Source organism: Delphinapterus leucas, chromosome 16, assembly GCF_059928025.1.
Source record: "Delphinapterus leucas isolate spDelLeu-1000000601 "Yukka" chromosome 16, BTC_Dleu_Yukka2, whole genome shotgun sequence".
In the NCBI taxonomy this organism is placed as follows: domain Eukaryota; kingdom Metazoa; phylum Chordata; class Mammalia; order Artiodactyla; family Monodontidae; genus Delphinapterus; species Delphinapterus leucas.
Window position 1 is genome coordinate 54,809,877 of NC_143144.1, and position 17,153 is coordinate 54,827,029.

Sequence of the window (17,153 nt, forward strand, 5' to 3'; positions counted from 1 at the left end):
TTTAACTATTAAGCATTTTGTTACAGGCATCTTTTTATAGCTTTTATTTTACTCTCTTGAATTATTTCCTTATGACAGATTCCCAGGAGTAGGATTGCAGTGCCTCTTGATATGTGGTATCAGTTTGCTTCCCCAAAGGATCAGTATGCATTTCTAGAGCATCTCTTCAGTCTCTTGGTTTGTGGCTGGCCCGCTGTGGTTTACCAAACAGCAGCTGCTTTGTGATCTTACTATCATTCATTTCCCACATGTGTCTCACCCTTCTGGTTAATCTGCAATACACATATTCTCAATACTTGTTATCTAACTATAACCCACAACCTTAGTCCTAGTCACCTTCTCTTACTGGCTGAGGCTTTACCAGGCATGCATGGAATTTAAATCATTTGTGGAAGTTGAGGATGATTTCAGCAGCAATCCAAGTCACATAGGCACACAGAAGATTGTTTCACAGAACTTTATTTGGATTTTGATACCAAATTTATTCCACATCTTGTCAGCCAATTTTCAAATGGACATACTGACCACAATTTTGTTTAGTCAGTTTGTCATCAAAGACTCAGCTCTCAGATCTGTATATAGTGAGGACAACCTATAGTTATTTTAGGTTTCACTAGTGCATACTCATACAAAACGAACCATCTTTAGGTTAAACGTTCATCCATGGACAATGAAATTGCATGTGTTTAAGAGTGTAAATAGGAATCAGCATCAGGCAGTTTTTGGATTATGGTCTTGAGGATCATAGATATGCTTAATCTGTTGAGTTGGGAATTTCCTGGAAACTAGACACATATTTGATAGTAGTTTTATTCACCCATTTATTCATGTATTCTTTTAATAAATGTTTATTGCCACTATGTGCTTGGCACTGTGGTTGATACTATTGCTAAGAAGGTGAACAAAACAGCCATACTCCCTCCCCTCATAGAGCTTGTAGTGTAGTGTGTGTGTGTGTGTGTGTACAAATGCCAACCAAATATATTTATATATATATACATATAAAATTATAGCTGTGATACTGACTACAAAGAAAAAAGGTGCTATGAAAGCATATAACTGGAGTCTAAGCAATTGGAGTAGAGATCAGAGAAGGCTTCTCTGAGGAGGTGACATTAAAACTGAGTCCTGAAAAAGCATAGGAGTTAATCAGGTTAACAAAGTGGGGAGGAGTCTTCTAGGCAGGGGGACCAACATGCACGAAGACCCTTAAGGAGAAGGGGCTGAGCACATAATTTCAGAAACAGGGAAAAGTTGATGTGAAAAATGCTGAGTGAGGAGAAAGGAAATGAGAGATGAGATTGGAGAAGCAGATAAAAATCAGCATAACACAGACCCAGGTCATCATGGAGAACAACCTAGATATAGAAGCTTGCACAAGGAGCTTTGTAGTAACCATGACAAAAAGAAGACCAACACAACAGAAGTTCAGGGAGTTTAGGAGAGAAGTGGGAGGGGAGACTAGATAGGTGGACAGACCATTAAGAGCTTTGTAGGTCATGAAAAAGATTTTGTCTCTGGCCTTAAGAGAATAGGAAGCCACTTACATTTGGATTAAGGAAGAGGAACCCTCCCAAAGAGTACTTAAAAGAAACAGCCAAAATGTAGGAGAAAAAAATAGAGACAATAGAGAAATGAAACCTAAGGAAAAAGTGTTTCTTTTTAAAAGTTGAAAGGTTAATATAAAGGTGACTAAAAAAGCAGGGCAGTGACATGATCAGATATGTGTTTATTAAAAAGTACTCCGGCAGGACTTCTTGCAGGTCCAGGGGTTAAGACTTCGCCTTCCAACGCAGGGGGTGCGGGTTCGATCCCTGGTTGGTGAGCTAAGAACCCACATGCCTCACAGCCAAAAAACCAAAACATAAAACGGAAGCAATATTGTAACAAATTCAGTAAAAACTTTAAAAATGGTCCACATTAAAAAAAATCTTAAAAAAAAAAGTACTTTGGTTGCAGCATGGGAAAATGTTTGAATGTGGCCCCAAGTGAATGTGGAGAGACCAGTTGGAGGGTAATTCTGTCACCCAGGAAAGAGATGATAGTAACTTAGTCTGGGTGGGTAGACAGAGTGTAAAGTGAGTACATTTAGAGGATATTTACATTATATCCTTAGACCTTATCCATCTTATAGCTGAAAGTTTGTAAGGGTCTCTCAGCTGTCTAATTTCAGAAGATCTGATGTAAAACATGGTGAGCTACAGTGGATAACATTGTATTATATAATTAAAAAAAAGATATTTAGGAGGGTAAAACAAACAGACTTTAGTGACTAGTTGGTACATTAGCCTTCTAAGGCTGTGATAACAAACTGCCACAGATTTGGTCGTTTAAAACAATATAAATTTATTCTCTCACAATTCTGGAGACCAGAAGTCTGAAATCAAGATGTTGGCAGAGTTGGTTTCTTCTGAAGGCTCTGCAAGAGAATTCACTTCACGCCTCTCTCCTAATTGATGGCACCATCAGCAATCCTTTGGGTTCCTTTGGCTTATAGATGCCTCACTCCAATCTCCTCCTCCATCTTCACATGGCCTTCTTCCCAGTGTCTCCATGTGGAGACATGGAGACACTCCATGTCTTCTCTTCTTCTTTCTTTTTTTCCCCCACTATTTGATTTTTTTAATTTAATTTTTATTTTATATTGGAGTATAGTTGGTTTACAATGTTGTATTATTTTCAGGTGTACAGCTAAGTGATTCAGTTATACATATACATATATTCATTCTTTTTCAGATTCTTTTCCCCTGTAGGTTATTACAGAATATTAAGTAGAGTTCCTTGCACTATACAGTAGGTCCTTGTTGATTATCTATTTTGTATATAGTAGTTTGTATATGTTAAACCTGAACTCCTTATTTATCCCTCCCCAAAATATGGAACACTTCATGAATTTCCATGCCATCCTTGCACAGGGGCCATGCTGATCTGCTCTGTATCATTCCAATTTTAGTATATGTGCTGCCGAAGTGAGCACTCCTCTTTTTTCTTTTATAATGACATCCATCACACCTATTTATTAGCTCTGTTAGGAGAGGGAGTATGTCTAATCCAGGATTATCTCATTTAGGGAGCCTTATCTTAATTATATCTACAAAGACCCTTTTCTAAATAAAGTCACATTCACAGGTACTTGCGGTTAGGACTTGGATATATCTTTTGGGGGGACACAATTCAACCCACTACACCTGGATAAGGAGTAAGAAAGAGGGAGGTATTAAGGATGACTCTTGGGTTTTAGGTGTGTGAACTAAAGTACTGTCATTTGGTGAGATATGGAATATTATAATAGGAGCAGATTTGGAGAAGGCAATTATGAGTTTAGACTTGGACATATTGGGATCAAGGTGACTTTGAGACTACCAAGCAGATATATTGGGTACACAGTTGGCATATAGGACCTGGAGAAACTGAGTGGAGGGTGGTGGTATGTATTAAGATGGAGAATGCTGGAAGAAAACTAGGAAAGACTCAGTCATGTTATGTTTATGATGTCTAAAAATATCTACATGTAAGTATCAAGAAGGCATTTGGATTATAATGTTGGAGCTGTAGATAACAAATTCAAGAGTCCTCAGTTTATAGATGATCATCTAAATCATGAGATTGCCGAGGGTAAAGGGGGTTGAATAAGAAGAAAAGAGGGTTCAGAACTATTCCATTAGGAAATTTCAGCTAAAAAGGAAGAATTCTCTCTTCCCTTGAGGAGACTGAGAAGTAGTGGCCAAAGAGGTAGGAGGAAAACTAAGAGAGTATGGCAACAACAGAATAATAAAAACTGAGGAAAAAGAGTGTTTCTTTTAAAAGGCTGAAAGCCAGGTGAAAGAGTGTTTCAAATTGGAGGGAGTGATTAACAGAATGAATGCTGTTGAAAGATCAAGCAAGATAGAGACTGACATTTTTTCCTTAAATTAGGGACAGGGAAGTCATTGATGAGGGTAAAGAATTGTGGACAGAAGCTAGAATGGAGTAAATTGGGGGGGGAGGGCAGGTGACGAGTGAGAAAATAGAGAAATCTTTAAAACGGTATTTTTTGGAAATAAACTTACAAAAAGCTATAAACATAAAATAGTACAAAGAACACATATCTTTCCCAGATTTGCCTACTGTTAACATTTTAGAAAATTTTACTGAAGTATAGTTTACAATGTTATGTTAAGCAAAGTGACTTGGTTGTCCATATATTTATTATTTTTCACATTCTTTTCCATTATGGTTTATCACAGGATATTGAATATGTTCCCTGTGCTATGCAATAGGACCTTGTTGTTTATCCACTGTTAACATTTACTTTATCCCTTGTTCTGTGTGTGTGTGCATGCATAATTTTTTTTTCTAAATCATTTGAGGGTAAATTACGTATATCATGGCCTTTTATCCCAAATACTCTAGTGTACATTTCCTAAGAGCAGAAATATTTTCTTACAGAATATAGCAATTGTTAATTATAAATATCAATTTTTACATTGACACCTTTACTTAATACACTGTGCTGCGACTTCCCTGGTGGCGAAGTGGTTAAGAATCTGCCTGCCAATACAAGGGACACGGGTTCAATCCCTGGTCCAGGAAGATCCTACGTGCCGCGGAGCAACTAAGTCCATGCACCACAACTACTGAGCCTAAGCCTGCGCTCTAGAGCCTGCAAGCCACAACTACTGAGCCCGTGCACCTAGAACTTGTGCACCACAACAAAGAGCAGCCCCTGCTTGCTGCAACTAGAGAAAGCCCGCGGGCAACAACAAAGACCCAACGCAGCCAAAAATAAATTAAATAAATAAATAAATTTATGGAAAAAAAATATCCACTGTGCTTATGACAATTGTGTCAGATGATCTAATAAAGTCCTTCATAGAATGTTTTCCTTTTCTCTACCTAATACAAAACCCAGTTTAGGGGCAGGTATTGCATGTACTTGTCATGTTGTTTTAATTTTGTTTAATCTCAAGCCTGTCCACAGCTTTTATTTGCCTTCTATGATACTACCTTTTTTTTGAAGAATAGAGTACCCCCCATTTCATTTTTTAAAATAGAATTTTCCTCATTTCAAGTTCATCTGATGATTTTGTGTAATTAGACTGAGGTTGTGCATCCTCGGCCACACTGTATCCTTCTCTGGGTATCACATCTGGAGGTGCACAATGTGTAAACATCTTTTTAAAGCAGTTCACTTGTTCAGGGAAGGAGAGAGATAGGTTATAGGTATAAGGCAGCATTTTCCAACCTTGGCTATAAATTAGAATGACTTGAGTGGCTTTTAATACTAGTGTAAAGACTCCTCCTCCAGAGATATTGACTGAAGTTGTCTTGGGTATGGCCCAGACATCAGCATTTTAAAAAAAAACTCCCTAAATGTTGCTGCTAATGTGCAGCTAAGTGAGAAAAAGTGTATGTGGGTGTTGCTGATGGTGATTTAACATGATAGAAGGTTAAGCTGTTGAATGCTATTTGGAAATCCAGTGTAACAGGAAAAAAGTTGATTAAAGAAAGAGGAGCTTTGAGGTCTTTTTTGGAGGCCTTTGTACTCTCCTTGAGTACAATTGTAGCAAAATAATAGTATGGGATAATGGTACCATTCTTCACTCTTCAATAACGAGAATTGGGTCATACACATAGAATATGACTAATTACGTGTTTTTTTTTTTAAAGGAAGGAAATTCTTTTTTAAAAAAAATTTTATTTATTTTATGTTTGGCTGCGTTGTGTCTTCGTTGCTGCGCACGAGCTTTTCTCTAGCTGCGGCAAGCGGGGGCTACTCTTCGTTGCAGTGCGCAGGCTTCTCATTGCAGTGGCTTCTCATATTGCAGAGCACGGGCTCTAGGTGCGCAGGCTTCAGTAATTGTGGCACGTGGGCTCAGTAGTTGTGGCTCGTGGGCTCTAGAGTGCAGGCTCAGTAGTTGTGGCGCATGGGCTTAGTTGCTCCACAGCATGTGGGATCTTCCCAGACCAGGCTCAAACCCGTGTTCCTGCAGTAGCAGGCAGATTCTTAACCACTGCGCCACCAGGGAAACCCTAATTACATGTGTTTTGAGAATTTCTGTGAAAGTCAAATTTCTCAGAAATGTAAGAATCCAAGTATACCAATAGTTTTTCATATTTTAATATTAATTAATATTAATTAATATTTTACAGCAGAGATTAAGAATATGCCTTCTCATCATAATGATTTCATCTGATTTATAGGACTGTACCAGGATATATTATTTATGCCTGAGTTGTAGTAATGTAATATGGTATCAAAAGATTTTGATGTCAGACCCTTAAGGACCACAGAAAGGATATGCTACACCTTGAAAGAAGATTTTTTTTTTCTTTGTAAGATAGGATATGATACTACTTATCAGATAAATCGGAAAGTTTTATTGTTGAAAGTGGGACATATAACCACTAATCACTAAGAAGAACCACTATCATTGTTTATTATGCAATACATATTGCTGTAGACAAAGTTACAAAATATAAATGTGTCAATTTTGAAGGCTGCACTGATAAAATAGAAGGGTTGTATGGGCTATTATGGTTCATAAAACCTTCTTCTATTGACCGTGGGAGAGAAAGGAGTTGAACAAAATAAACAATTTGAAGAAACTGTATTTTTAAAAGAGTATGATTTCACAGAGGAAGAAATAGAGTGGTTGCCTGAAAAAAATAAGTTAACAAGTTAGGGAAGGTTTGACAGCAGAAAGGAAATTGCAAGGTTAAATTCTCTAGGCATAGAGGAAAAAGGTTGAAAAGACAAACGATTGAGATTAGATTATCTTAGCTACCCTCATCTTTACCATCGTACAGCTATACTTATGTCTAGATATCTCCTACATTAAATTTTTTTATTGGGGTGAAATTCACATAAAATAAAGCCATTTGAAAACGTGCAATTTTAGCTTTTTCCAGGCGGCGGGGAAGGAGGTGGGGCTGGCGGGTCCGCGCGGCCTCGGGGCCAGAGCCCGGGTCCCCGCCCGCCCCAGCGCCCGCCGCCGGCCGAGCCCCGCGCCCCGCGCTTCCGTCCTGGGTCGCGGTGGCCGGAGGCGCACCCGGGTCCGCGGGACAGGCGGGCGCAGAGGTCTCTTGTGTTGGGGGGGCGGGGTACGGCGAGGTTCCGGCGCCTCGGTGGAGCATCGCGGGTCCAGGGCTGGGGGCGCGGCGGCTTGCCATGCTCTCCGCACTTTCCCGGCTCTGAAGCCTCGAGAACACGGCTAGGCAGCAGTAGTTTAATGGGGACTTTGCCTACTGGGAACTAGGGGCCTGCTGGGGTCTCAGTTCTTGGCTGGCCCCGGAACACGAGGTTGCCAGGCGTGTGACAGCAGCAGGTAGGAGTGAGCCACTGGTGCAGTGATGAGCAGGAGAGGAAGGACGGCGGCTGTTGGCCTGTGAACCTAGGCAAGAATGACCAGCCAACACAATCCAGACCAAGGTCCGTGGGCCCAGCTCGGTCCTGTGCGGCTGGTCAGTGGAATAGACCTGCAGGTGTGGCTCTTGTCACTCTAGGACTGGCTTCAAGACAGATCCTGCTGATGAACCCAGGGCACAGTCCTCAGTTCTCCAGGAGAGTGCGCCGGGGTGGAGCCAGGGGGTTGTGCCCGACTCAGCACGGCGGCCACACACGTCCAGTCTGCGGGCAAGGGCAGTGGGGAGCCGGGGGAAGTCGTGGCCTTGGGAATGTCCTCTGATGAAAAAGAACGTGCAGGCTTATCAAATAACTTTTGTGTGGATCAGCAGTGCTGAGGCAGCAGGCGTGATACAGAAGTGGGAGCAGAGACCATCTGGAATCCCCAAATTCCAGGGAAACTAGAGGTAACAGCCAGCCTAGTGAAGAGGACAGGAGTTGGGGGCCGGTGGCGGTGGCAGCAGCCCAGCAGGTGCCCCTCGTCTCAGGGCCTTAATCCTGGCTCCAGCCGAGTGGTCAGGGGAGCTGCAAAGTCTTCTGGGCGAGCAGAGCCCACAGTCCTGAGCTGTTCTTCGGTGTGTTTGGGTCATCTCCCCCCATCCAAGGGGAGAAATCTAGATGAGGTTTAAGAATCAGTGCTTTAAGAATGTGGATCTCGTAGTTGAAACCTTGGAACACGTGTTTTCAGCACAAGGTTTTGCAGTGAACGGAAGGATTTAACGCCTTTTCAAGGAGGGTGTCTCCGTGTGGGCAGAACTAGAGAATAAATGGGTCTTAAATAAACAACAAAAAAAAAACCCGTGCAATTTGGGACTTCCCTGGTGGCACAGTGGTTAAGAATCCGCCTGCCAATGCAGGGGACATGGGTTCGAGCCCTGGTCCGGGAAGATCCCACATGCCGCAGAGCAACTAAGCCCGTGCGCCACAACTACTGAGCCTGCACTCTAGAGCCCACGGGCCACAACTACTGAGCCTGCGTGCTGCAACTACTGAAGCCCACGCGCCTAGAGCCTGTGCTCTGCAACAAGAGAAGCCATCGCAATGAGAAGCCCGCGAACCGCATCGAAGAGTAGCCCCCGCTCTCAGCAACTAGAGAACGCCCATGCGCAGCAATGAAGACCCAACGCAGCCAAAACTAAACTAAAAAAAAAAAAAAAAGTGCAATTCAATGGCATTTAGTACATTCACAGTGTCATGCAACCACCACCTGTATCTTGTTCTAAAACATGTTCATCACACAAAAGAAAACCCCATATCCATGAGGCATTCCTGCCCTATTTTTCCCGTTTCCCCAGCCATTGACAATCTCCAATCTGCTTTCTTTCTCTATGGATTTACCTATTCTGGACAGTTCATATAAATGGAATTATATAATATGTGACCTTTTGTGTCAGGCTCCTTTTACTTAGCATAATGTTTTTGAGAGGCATCCACTTTGTAGCATGTATTGGTACTTAATTCCTTTTTATGGCTAATAGCCTGTTGTGTGTATATATCACATTCTGTTTATCCACTCCTCTATTGATGGACATTTCGGTTGCTTCCATCATTTGTTTTTTATGAATAGTGCAGCTGTGAACATTCATGTGCAAGTTTTTGTTTGAACATCTGTTTTCAATTCTTTTGGGTATATACCTAGGAGTAGAATTGCTGGGTCATATGGTAATTCTATGTTACTGAGGAACAACCAAACATTTTCACAGCAGCTATACCATTTTACATTTCTACCAGCAATGTGTGAGGGTTCCACTTTCTCCACATCCTCTACACCACCTGTTATTTTCGACTTTTTTGATTATAGTCCTCCTAGTGGGTGTGAGTGCTATCTCACTGAGGTTTTGATTTGCATTTCCCTGGTGATTAATTATGTTGAGCATCATTTCATATGCTTATTAACAGCTATTAGCATATCTTCTTCAGAGAAATGTCTGGTCAAGTCCTTTACTCATATTTGTTTATTTATTTATTTATTTTTGGCTGCGTTGGGTCTCCGTTGCTGCGCGCGGGCTTTTCTCTAGTTGCGGTGAGCGGGGGCTACTCTTCATTATGGTGCACGGGCTTCTCATTGCGGTGGCTTCTCTTGTTGCAGAGCACGGGCTCTAGGCTCGCGGGCTTCAGTAGTTGTGGCACGTGGGCTCAGTAGTTGTGGCGTGTGGGCTCTAGAGCACAGGCTCAGTAGTTGTGGCGCATGGGCTTAGTTGCTCCGCGGCATGTGGGATCTTCCTGGACCAGGGCTGGATCCCGTGTCTCCTGCTTTGGCAGGTGGATTCTTAACCACTGCACCACCGGGGAAGCCCCTTTACTCATTTTTAAATTGGGTTGTTTGTCTTCTTGTAGTTGAGTTCTTTATATATTCTGGATAGTAGACCCTTATATATATGAATTGCAAATATTTTCTCTTTTCCTATATTAGCTTTTCCACCTGTGTCTTGGAGGTCATTTCTTCTGAAAGATCTTGATACTAAATGTATTGCTAACTATGCCCTAGCCACTTAGTTTTTACTTAGGGCCTTGAAAAATGCTCATTATAAAAGACACTTGACGTTTCTTAAACTGGGTGCTAGGTACATGGATGACCATTTTATTTACACATTTTAGTACCCATATATAGGTTACATTCACTCTTGTGTGTGCGTATATATATTTTAAAGGCTTGACAATGCTGCTTCCTCTAATTCTCCATTCTCCTACTACTGTCCTTTCATTGACATACTTCTAGAATGAGCTGTCTATATTTGCCAGTTCATTTTATCCACAACTAGTGCCTCTTTAATCCCTCGCAATACAGCTTATTTGTCCATCCCGAAATAGCGACACCTTTGAGTCTCTGTCCCACCTCCATCTTTAGTCTTTCTTCCTAGATGATGTTACTCATGACTCACCTAGTTGCATTATGCAGATGACTCTTCAATCTGCGTCTCTAAACCGAAGCCGTAACCCAAGATTTAGAACTCTATATGCTGGATATTCTTACTTTACCAAATATATTTCTCCTATTAATCAAGTTATTTCCAATCCAAGTCCCTATTTCTTCAAACCACATCAGTTTCAGTCTCAAGAGTTTTGTAGTAATTTGGCTGGTTCCTCCCTCTTCAGTCACTCCTTATATCTGATCAATTATCACATCTGGTGATTTCTACACTTCATTTCCATTCATTGCTTATTACCCCATTTTAATCCATTTTCATGGGGTGCTGGAATTATTTCAATAGCCCTCTCTGCCTGACTCTACTTCCTCTTTCTCCTTAAGTGATGATGGAAATCTTTAAGAGAGGGTGATGTGATGAAACGTGGTCCTAGATAAGAAAGATAACTTTGGTAGTATTGGGGAAGATGAAGTGGAGAAGGAAGAGTTTTGACCTGAGGCGAAGAAACCCTAAATTGTGGCAATGGATCGGTGGATATAAAAGTGTAAAGTCGACTAGCGACCAATTAGAGCTGGAAGGACTTAACATCTAACATACTGTATTCTACTCCCATAAATTAAGTACGTCAAGTGAATTTTTGCTAAGCGAGCCATACCCGTGCTTCTGTAAGGACAGTCACGTTCCGCGTGGGCCAACCAGCCTCCGTCATCCAGACGCCGGATCCCAGATTGGCAGTTGGAGTGTCACGGAGCGGGTCTCTCTAGCTACCGTCTCTATGGTTCGTGGAATCTCCAGGTCGGGGCTTGACCGGTCTGGCTTTTGCGCGTGCGCTAGCCCAGGCGGGTGCCCGCCCTCCCGCAACAGCCCGAATTCCCGGGAGGGAGGGGCGGGTCTGGGAACGGTGCGGCGGCAGCTGCTGCTGCCCCAGCACTCAGGGCTCTTCCCGGACCGAGCCCGTACCTCCTCGGGTGGCGCTCACCCGGCCCCAGATGGTGGGTCCGGAGGATGCCGGAACCTGCTCGGGAAGAAACCCCAAGTTGCTCCCTGTGCCGGCGCCCGAGCCCGCAGGCCTGGACGGGAAGATGATTCGGGCCACGGACGGCTTTGGCGGAGGCGCCGGCGCTGTGGAGACTCCGGAGGAGCAGGAGGAGGAAGAAGAGGAGGAGGAGACGCCGCCGCCTCAGCAGCTCCTTAGGCGTTATCTCGCGGAGACCGGGGGGCAGCTGGAGCCCGGGCTGTGCTACTGTCCGCTCCCCGCCGGCCAGCCCCGCGTTCTGCCGCGCTCCGCAGCCCCGCACTCGGACGCCTGCCCGCCGGACGCGGGCTCCAAGCACCGCGGCGCGGAAGCGGCGGATGCCCGCGCGGCGCGGCACGGAGGCATGACCAACGGGGACTCGGGCTTTCTGCCGGGCCCAGACTATCGCGACCTGGCCCGCGCCGGCGGCCGGGAGCCGCGCCACCGCCGCCTCCGCCCGGAGGGGCCTGGCGACGAGGGCGCGGACGGCGCGGGCAGCCCGTCCGACTGGGCCGCGCCGCTCGAGGACCCGCTGCGGAGCTGCTGCCTGGCGGCGGCGGACGCCGAAAGGCCCGAGGATGCGGGCAGCGGCTCGGGGGGCAGTCCGGCCATCAGCGGCAGTGGCAGCGAGGACTTGGAGCAGCCGGGAGCCGGCCCCGGGGATCCCGAGGAGGGCGCGTCGCCGGTCACCTCGGCCGAGAGGACTAGCGGAGGCGCCGGCGCCGAGTCGCGCCTCGTTTTCTCCGACGTTCACTTGAACTCTCGGAACACATTCGAGGTGAGCCGCCACCAGAGCGCCCGCGACCACCTGCCGCCGTCGGGGCCGCCGGTGCCCTCGCCTGCCGCGGAGCAGGGCCCCGCGGGGACCTCGGCCTGGGCTCGACGGAGCGGCGGCTTCGCCGACTTCTTCGCCAGGTACAGCGCAGACTGCGCCGGGGTTCGGGGAGGGCTCGGGCCGGGAGCTGGCGGAGAGCGGCGTGGAGGCTCTCTCTGGCGTCCGGATTGAGCTTTGATTTTTCACCGGGGGAAGAGGAACTAGGTTTGAATTGTGTATCGGAGAAGTTGTGAGCGCGGGGAGCCAGGCCTTCTGTTCCCTTGTCCGCTGGACGGTCTACCTGCCATTCACACCTGGTTTCTGTGTTTTCAGGCCGGCGTGCTAGTGCCTTACCTACAGTTTTCCCTCTTCCGGAAAAACAGACCACTTTCCTCGTCCCCATGTACTACAAAAAATTAGGGGCGGGTGGCGGTGTGGTGCGGTGCGTGTGTACGGGTGCGGTTGTGAAAGAGAAAGGGAAGTCATTTTGGAGAGCTATTTGCCTGGAGTCTAAACCCATTCAAGTAGTTTGGGATTTCTTGAAAGTAGAGGCGGTTGTGTTTCATAGCCTTTAACAGCTTGTTTCAGTGGCTTTTATTAAAATGCCGTCAGTTTGGTGTTTAGAATTTGATACCGGCCTTTAGGCCAAATTACTATGGCGCTTTATGTAGAAAAATCCCTCTTTCCTTTTACCAGATAGGCCTCTACCTTTTTAAAGCATCTTCTTTTTAATTTTTTATGGTGTTGTATATGTGATTTGACCTGCTATTCTTGAAATTAAATTACGGTGCTGGACACTGCAGGGTTCAGAGTGGGACTTTGATAGGGATAAATATGTCGTTAGAAAATACTCATTTTAATGTACATTAATGAAAAAGCAATTTCTTTTGGGTCACATTTTGACACGCTTATTTTTTTTAAGTCTCTAGGAAAACAGGAAAGTATTCCCAACTTGTAAAACCCTCCCTTTCAAAGTTCTTTCTCCTTTCTCTTGTGTTTTTGTTCCCTTTTTAGGGATCTTGACAAAAACCAGAAGTAAAAGAAATAAGGAATGCGACTCAAGTTTTAGAGGATTATACAGTTAGTGTGCATATTTGTAGACACACAGGCACAGTTTTCTGATTAATATTTCTTACTCCTTTTTCTACGTTATTAACTTATTTTTCCTGCTTGTATAAATTTACGAATAAATTATGAAGTTGCTTAAATCAAGATTGGGAAATCCTAATTATGTGTTACTCATAGGACAACATATATAGTAGTGAGATCTGTATTTGTGCCTACAATTGCAAAGATATACTTAAAGCTTGTAGTGGCAATATTTTAAATGCACTTAAGGGGGCTTTCCTGGTGGTGCAGTGGTTAGGAATCCGCCTGCCAATGTAGGGGACACAGGTTCGAGCCCTGGCCGGGGGAGAATCCCACATGACGCGGAGCAGTGAAGCCAATGCGCCACAACTACCGAGTCTGCGCTCTAGAGCCCGCCAGCCACAACTACTGAGCCTGTGTGCCACAACTACTGAAGCCCACATGCCTAGAGCCCGTGTTCTGCAACAAGAGAAGCCACCACAATGAGAAGCCCACACACCATAATGAAGACCCAACGCAGCCAAAAATAATAAATAAATAAAACTGCCTGACAGCTGACATAAAAACATGACCAATAAACACCCAAAAGTTCCACAAGGTTACAAGTAAAAAAACTTAACACACCTTAAGTGCTTTTTAATTAATTAATTAATTTTTGGCTGCGCTGGGTCTTTGTTACTGCGCGGGGGCTTTCTCTAGTTGCCGTGAGCAGGGGCTACTCTTGGTTGAGGTGCATGGGCTTCTCATTGCAGTGGCTTCTCTGGCTGTGGAGCACGGGCTCTAGGCGCACAGGCTTCAGTAGTTGTGGCTCACGGGTTGTAGAGCGCAGGCTAAGTAGTTGTGGCGCATGGACTTAGTTGCTCCGCGGCATGTGGGATCTTCCCAGACCAGGGCTCGAACCCTTGTCCCCTGCAATGGCAGGCGGGTTCTTAGCCACTGTGCCACCAGGGAAGCCCTGTCAGGCAGTTTTACACCTGAAAGGGGCTGTGGAGAGCACTAATTCAACCAGTACACCCAGAGTACTTGCTTGGTCCCTGACTTGGAGGTGGAGTGCAGGCTAGTGGGGATTAAGTTTGAAGACAGATACATTATATATGCATTGCAATATTCAAATAATAAGGCACATCTGTTATAAGAGGCTTTCATATTATTGACAGTAGGCAGGAATTTTTATATAATTTAGAAAATTTCTTTAACCTGTAGACTAATAGGACTTTAATTAGCATGGTAGTTGACATTCATGTGATATACTTTTCACATGTAGCAGAGCACTGGGTAGGAAATCAGTAAACTTAGGTCCCCTGAAGTTAATTTCTGTAAGCTTCATTTTTGAGATCTGAATGTCAAGATTCTAAGCATCGGGCTTCCCTGGTGGTGCAGTGGTTGAGAGTCCGCCTGCCAATGCAGGGGATGCGGGTTCGTGCCCCGGTCTGGGAAGATCCCATATGCCGTGGAGCGGCGGGACCTGTGAGCCATGGCCGCTGAGCCTGCACGTCCGGAGCCTGTGCTCCGCGGCGGGAGAGGCCACATTGGTGAGAGGCCCGCGTACCGCAAAAAAAAAAAAAAAAGATTCTAAGCATCATTGCTTGCTTCATTTAACATTCTTGGGAAAGAGCAGAATCAGACAGAGGCATAATTTTTCTCTTAGCATTTAGTCAAAGCCTTAACTGGATTCTGAACACCTTAAAGGCAGAGACTGTGGTGTTCATTTCTGAATCTACAGTACCTAGTGCTAGTATGAAGAATCCCATTCAGATTGTGTTGAAGTGACAACTTGCACAGACCCTCTGTTTTTACTCCTCTCTAGGTAGTGTAATTTTGAACAAATCGTCCATCCCCGAAGAGAATAATCAGAAATTTCCCTTATCCCTACAACCTAAGAGTGGTTTTTCTTCCTGTGCACAGTTGTCATTCTCAATTCTGAAACCCAGATGAGGCCTTCCTTTGGGGATATCTTGTTCTAGGATGTATTCCTGTTCTTGGTGCAGCCCCTTCCCTCACTTCATTTTTTGGTGAGGAATCTCACTGTCTAAAGAGAGGAGTTTAGTTAGCTAATAGCAGAGCTGGGATTAGGAACCAGGATTTCTGATTTTCAGTCCAGGAATTTGATTATAACTTCTGTTTACCTGTGACTCTTTTCCTTCCCGCCTGATTATCTCCATCATTCCCTTCTCCTTTCCACTTCCTCTCTTTCTCTTAACTGGGCAAAAAATTTATAACAGAAAGAGTTTGAAAGAATAGTTTCATGTCTGTTTTAACCTTTTACAAGTAAAGAGAGGGGACCATTTTATAGCAGCATATCTATTACTACAAAAATATGTTCAATCAAGACACATCATTGGCAGGGGCTTCATTGAGTAGGGTAGAAATCATGTAGGAGAAAAAGGCATTTGGTCCAGGATGGGACAGCTCTCATCATCTCCTGCTTGCCCTCCCTTCTAGATGAGGTGAGTTCTATTTCAGTCCCTGTTGGGGGCTTGCCCTAGCTTCACTCGGGCATCTCTCTGTGTTTATGGTGACTTGATTACGGGAGGCCTAGAAGTAACATTCCTTTAGATCCTTAGCCCTTTCCCGTCTATAAAAGTTTTGAAATGCTAGGTGAGTACCACTACTGCCACTATCACCAACTTAGCAGTGAGAAGAAGATGAAAGCTTAAAAGCAAATCTCTTGTGTTTTCAGGCTAGCCTTCGTTTCTCAAGGATCTGTTTATTATTCTGTTTTGAAAGTGAAGTAGCTTTAAACCATTTTTATGTGTCCTTTAAGCAAATTCATGTCTTAATTGTTTTCAGACTACAGTGGTTTATTCTTTAAGTCAATACACTCTTAATAGGTGTATTTTTAAAAACCTTTTAAATAAATAGATTGGGAGTTTGGGATTGACGAGTACACACTGCTATATTTAAAATAGATAACGAAGGACCTACTGTATAGCATAGGGAAATCTCAATATTCTGTAGTAACCTAAATGGGAAAAGAATTTGAAAAAGGGTAGATACATGTATGTGTATAACTAAATCACTTTGCTGTACCTGAAACTAACACAACATTGTTAATCAACTATATTCTAATATAAAATAAAAAATTTTTAAAGGCTGTTTAATACTTTTGAGGCTTGTTTGGATTGCACTGGCAGTTACTGTTGTTTAGAAACACGCAAGTATCTGTCTGTGTCTCCTGGTAGTGTTGATAGTTTTTTACAAAATTTTCAAGATGAATCATAAGAATTCAGTGGCTTAAAAGGGCATAGCTAAGGTAGGGGAAAAAATACCGAAGGTTTTTTTTCTTTTATCTGAAAAGATAGACTTTATAGATTGTGGAATCTATGTAGACCTTTATAGATTGATTTTATAGATTCTGGAACATAGAGATTCATGTAGCTTTCCCGGTAATTATCGACTCTGAAACTTCCTAAACATTGTTGCACAAAATTATTTTCACGGAGCTCTTTTTATTATGAGTAGCTGAACAGGGAAGACTAGAAAGGCTCATTTAGTGATTTCTTTTCATATGCAGGCAGTCCCAATCTTCCCAATATGAAAATTGTTGAGAATATACTTTTTGTTATGATATTGAGAATAAAAACTTTCTAACAGTTATAATTTTCCTTAATTTAAGCTTCTCAGAAACAATAAAATTTTCTCTCCTACTCAGAATTTAGTTGGTGAACACTAGTTGATGAAATCATTATTCACCTGACTGAGCCATCATTGACTCCGTCAGATAGGGCTCCTTTGTTTAACTACAGTTTTAAGACCAGTTTCTCAAAAACTCCCTTCTTTAACATCTCAATAAAGAAAAGGCAAAATATCAAACTTCTGATAAGTTTTAAGAGATTTTTATAGCTCCCCAAAACAAGCAGTTCTTTAAAACAGGTGTGGTATGATTATAAGGAGAATGAAGAAATATCTTGCTGTAAACATTAAATTTTTGTTACTAGAAGAGATTGTAAAAATAAAGGCTAAAGTATTTGTCTCACTAATGAA

At 43.6% G+C, this 17,153-nt stretch overlaps 1 protein-coding gene and 1 non-coding gene across 6 annotated transcripts in view; one reads left to right on the forward strand and one right to left on the reverse strand.

The window, feature by feature from the left end:
- The window catches only part of TBC1D12 (TBC1 domain family member 12), a 124,819-nt gene that overhangs the window by 18,931 nt on the left and 88,735 nt on the right, over window positions 1-17,153 (forward strand). For 2 of the 5 annotated variants that reach the window (XM_089897275.1, XM_022569297.2), the window contains exon 1: window positions 12,049-12,181. The exons of 2 other annotated variants lie outside the window; for them this stretch is intronic. Coding sequence is in view for 1 of the 3 variants with exons in the window: in XM_022569295.3 (XP_022425003.1) it covers window positions 11,241-12,181 (941 nt within the window). In the remaining 2 variants the exon portion in view is untranslated. Of the gene's footprint in view, window positions 1-9,868; window positions 12,182-17,153 lie in introns of those variants that run through there. One more of the 5 variants, XM_022569295.3, reaches the window with a different exon arrangement.
- Window positions 2,871-2,977, reverse strand: LOC115801520 (U6 spliceosomal RNA). The gene has a single exon (XR_004021824.2). It is a non-coding gene; the product is annotated as a U6 spliceosomal RNA (small nuclear RNA).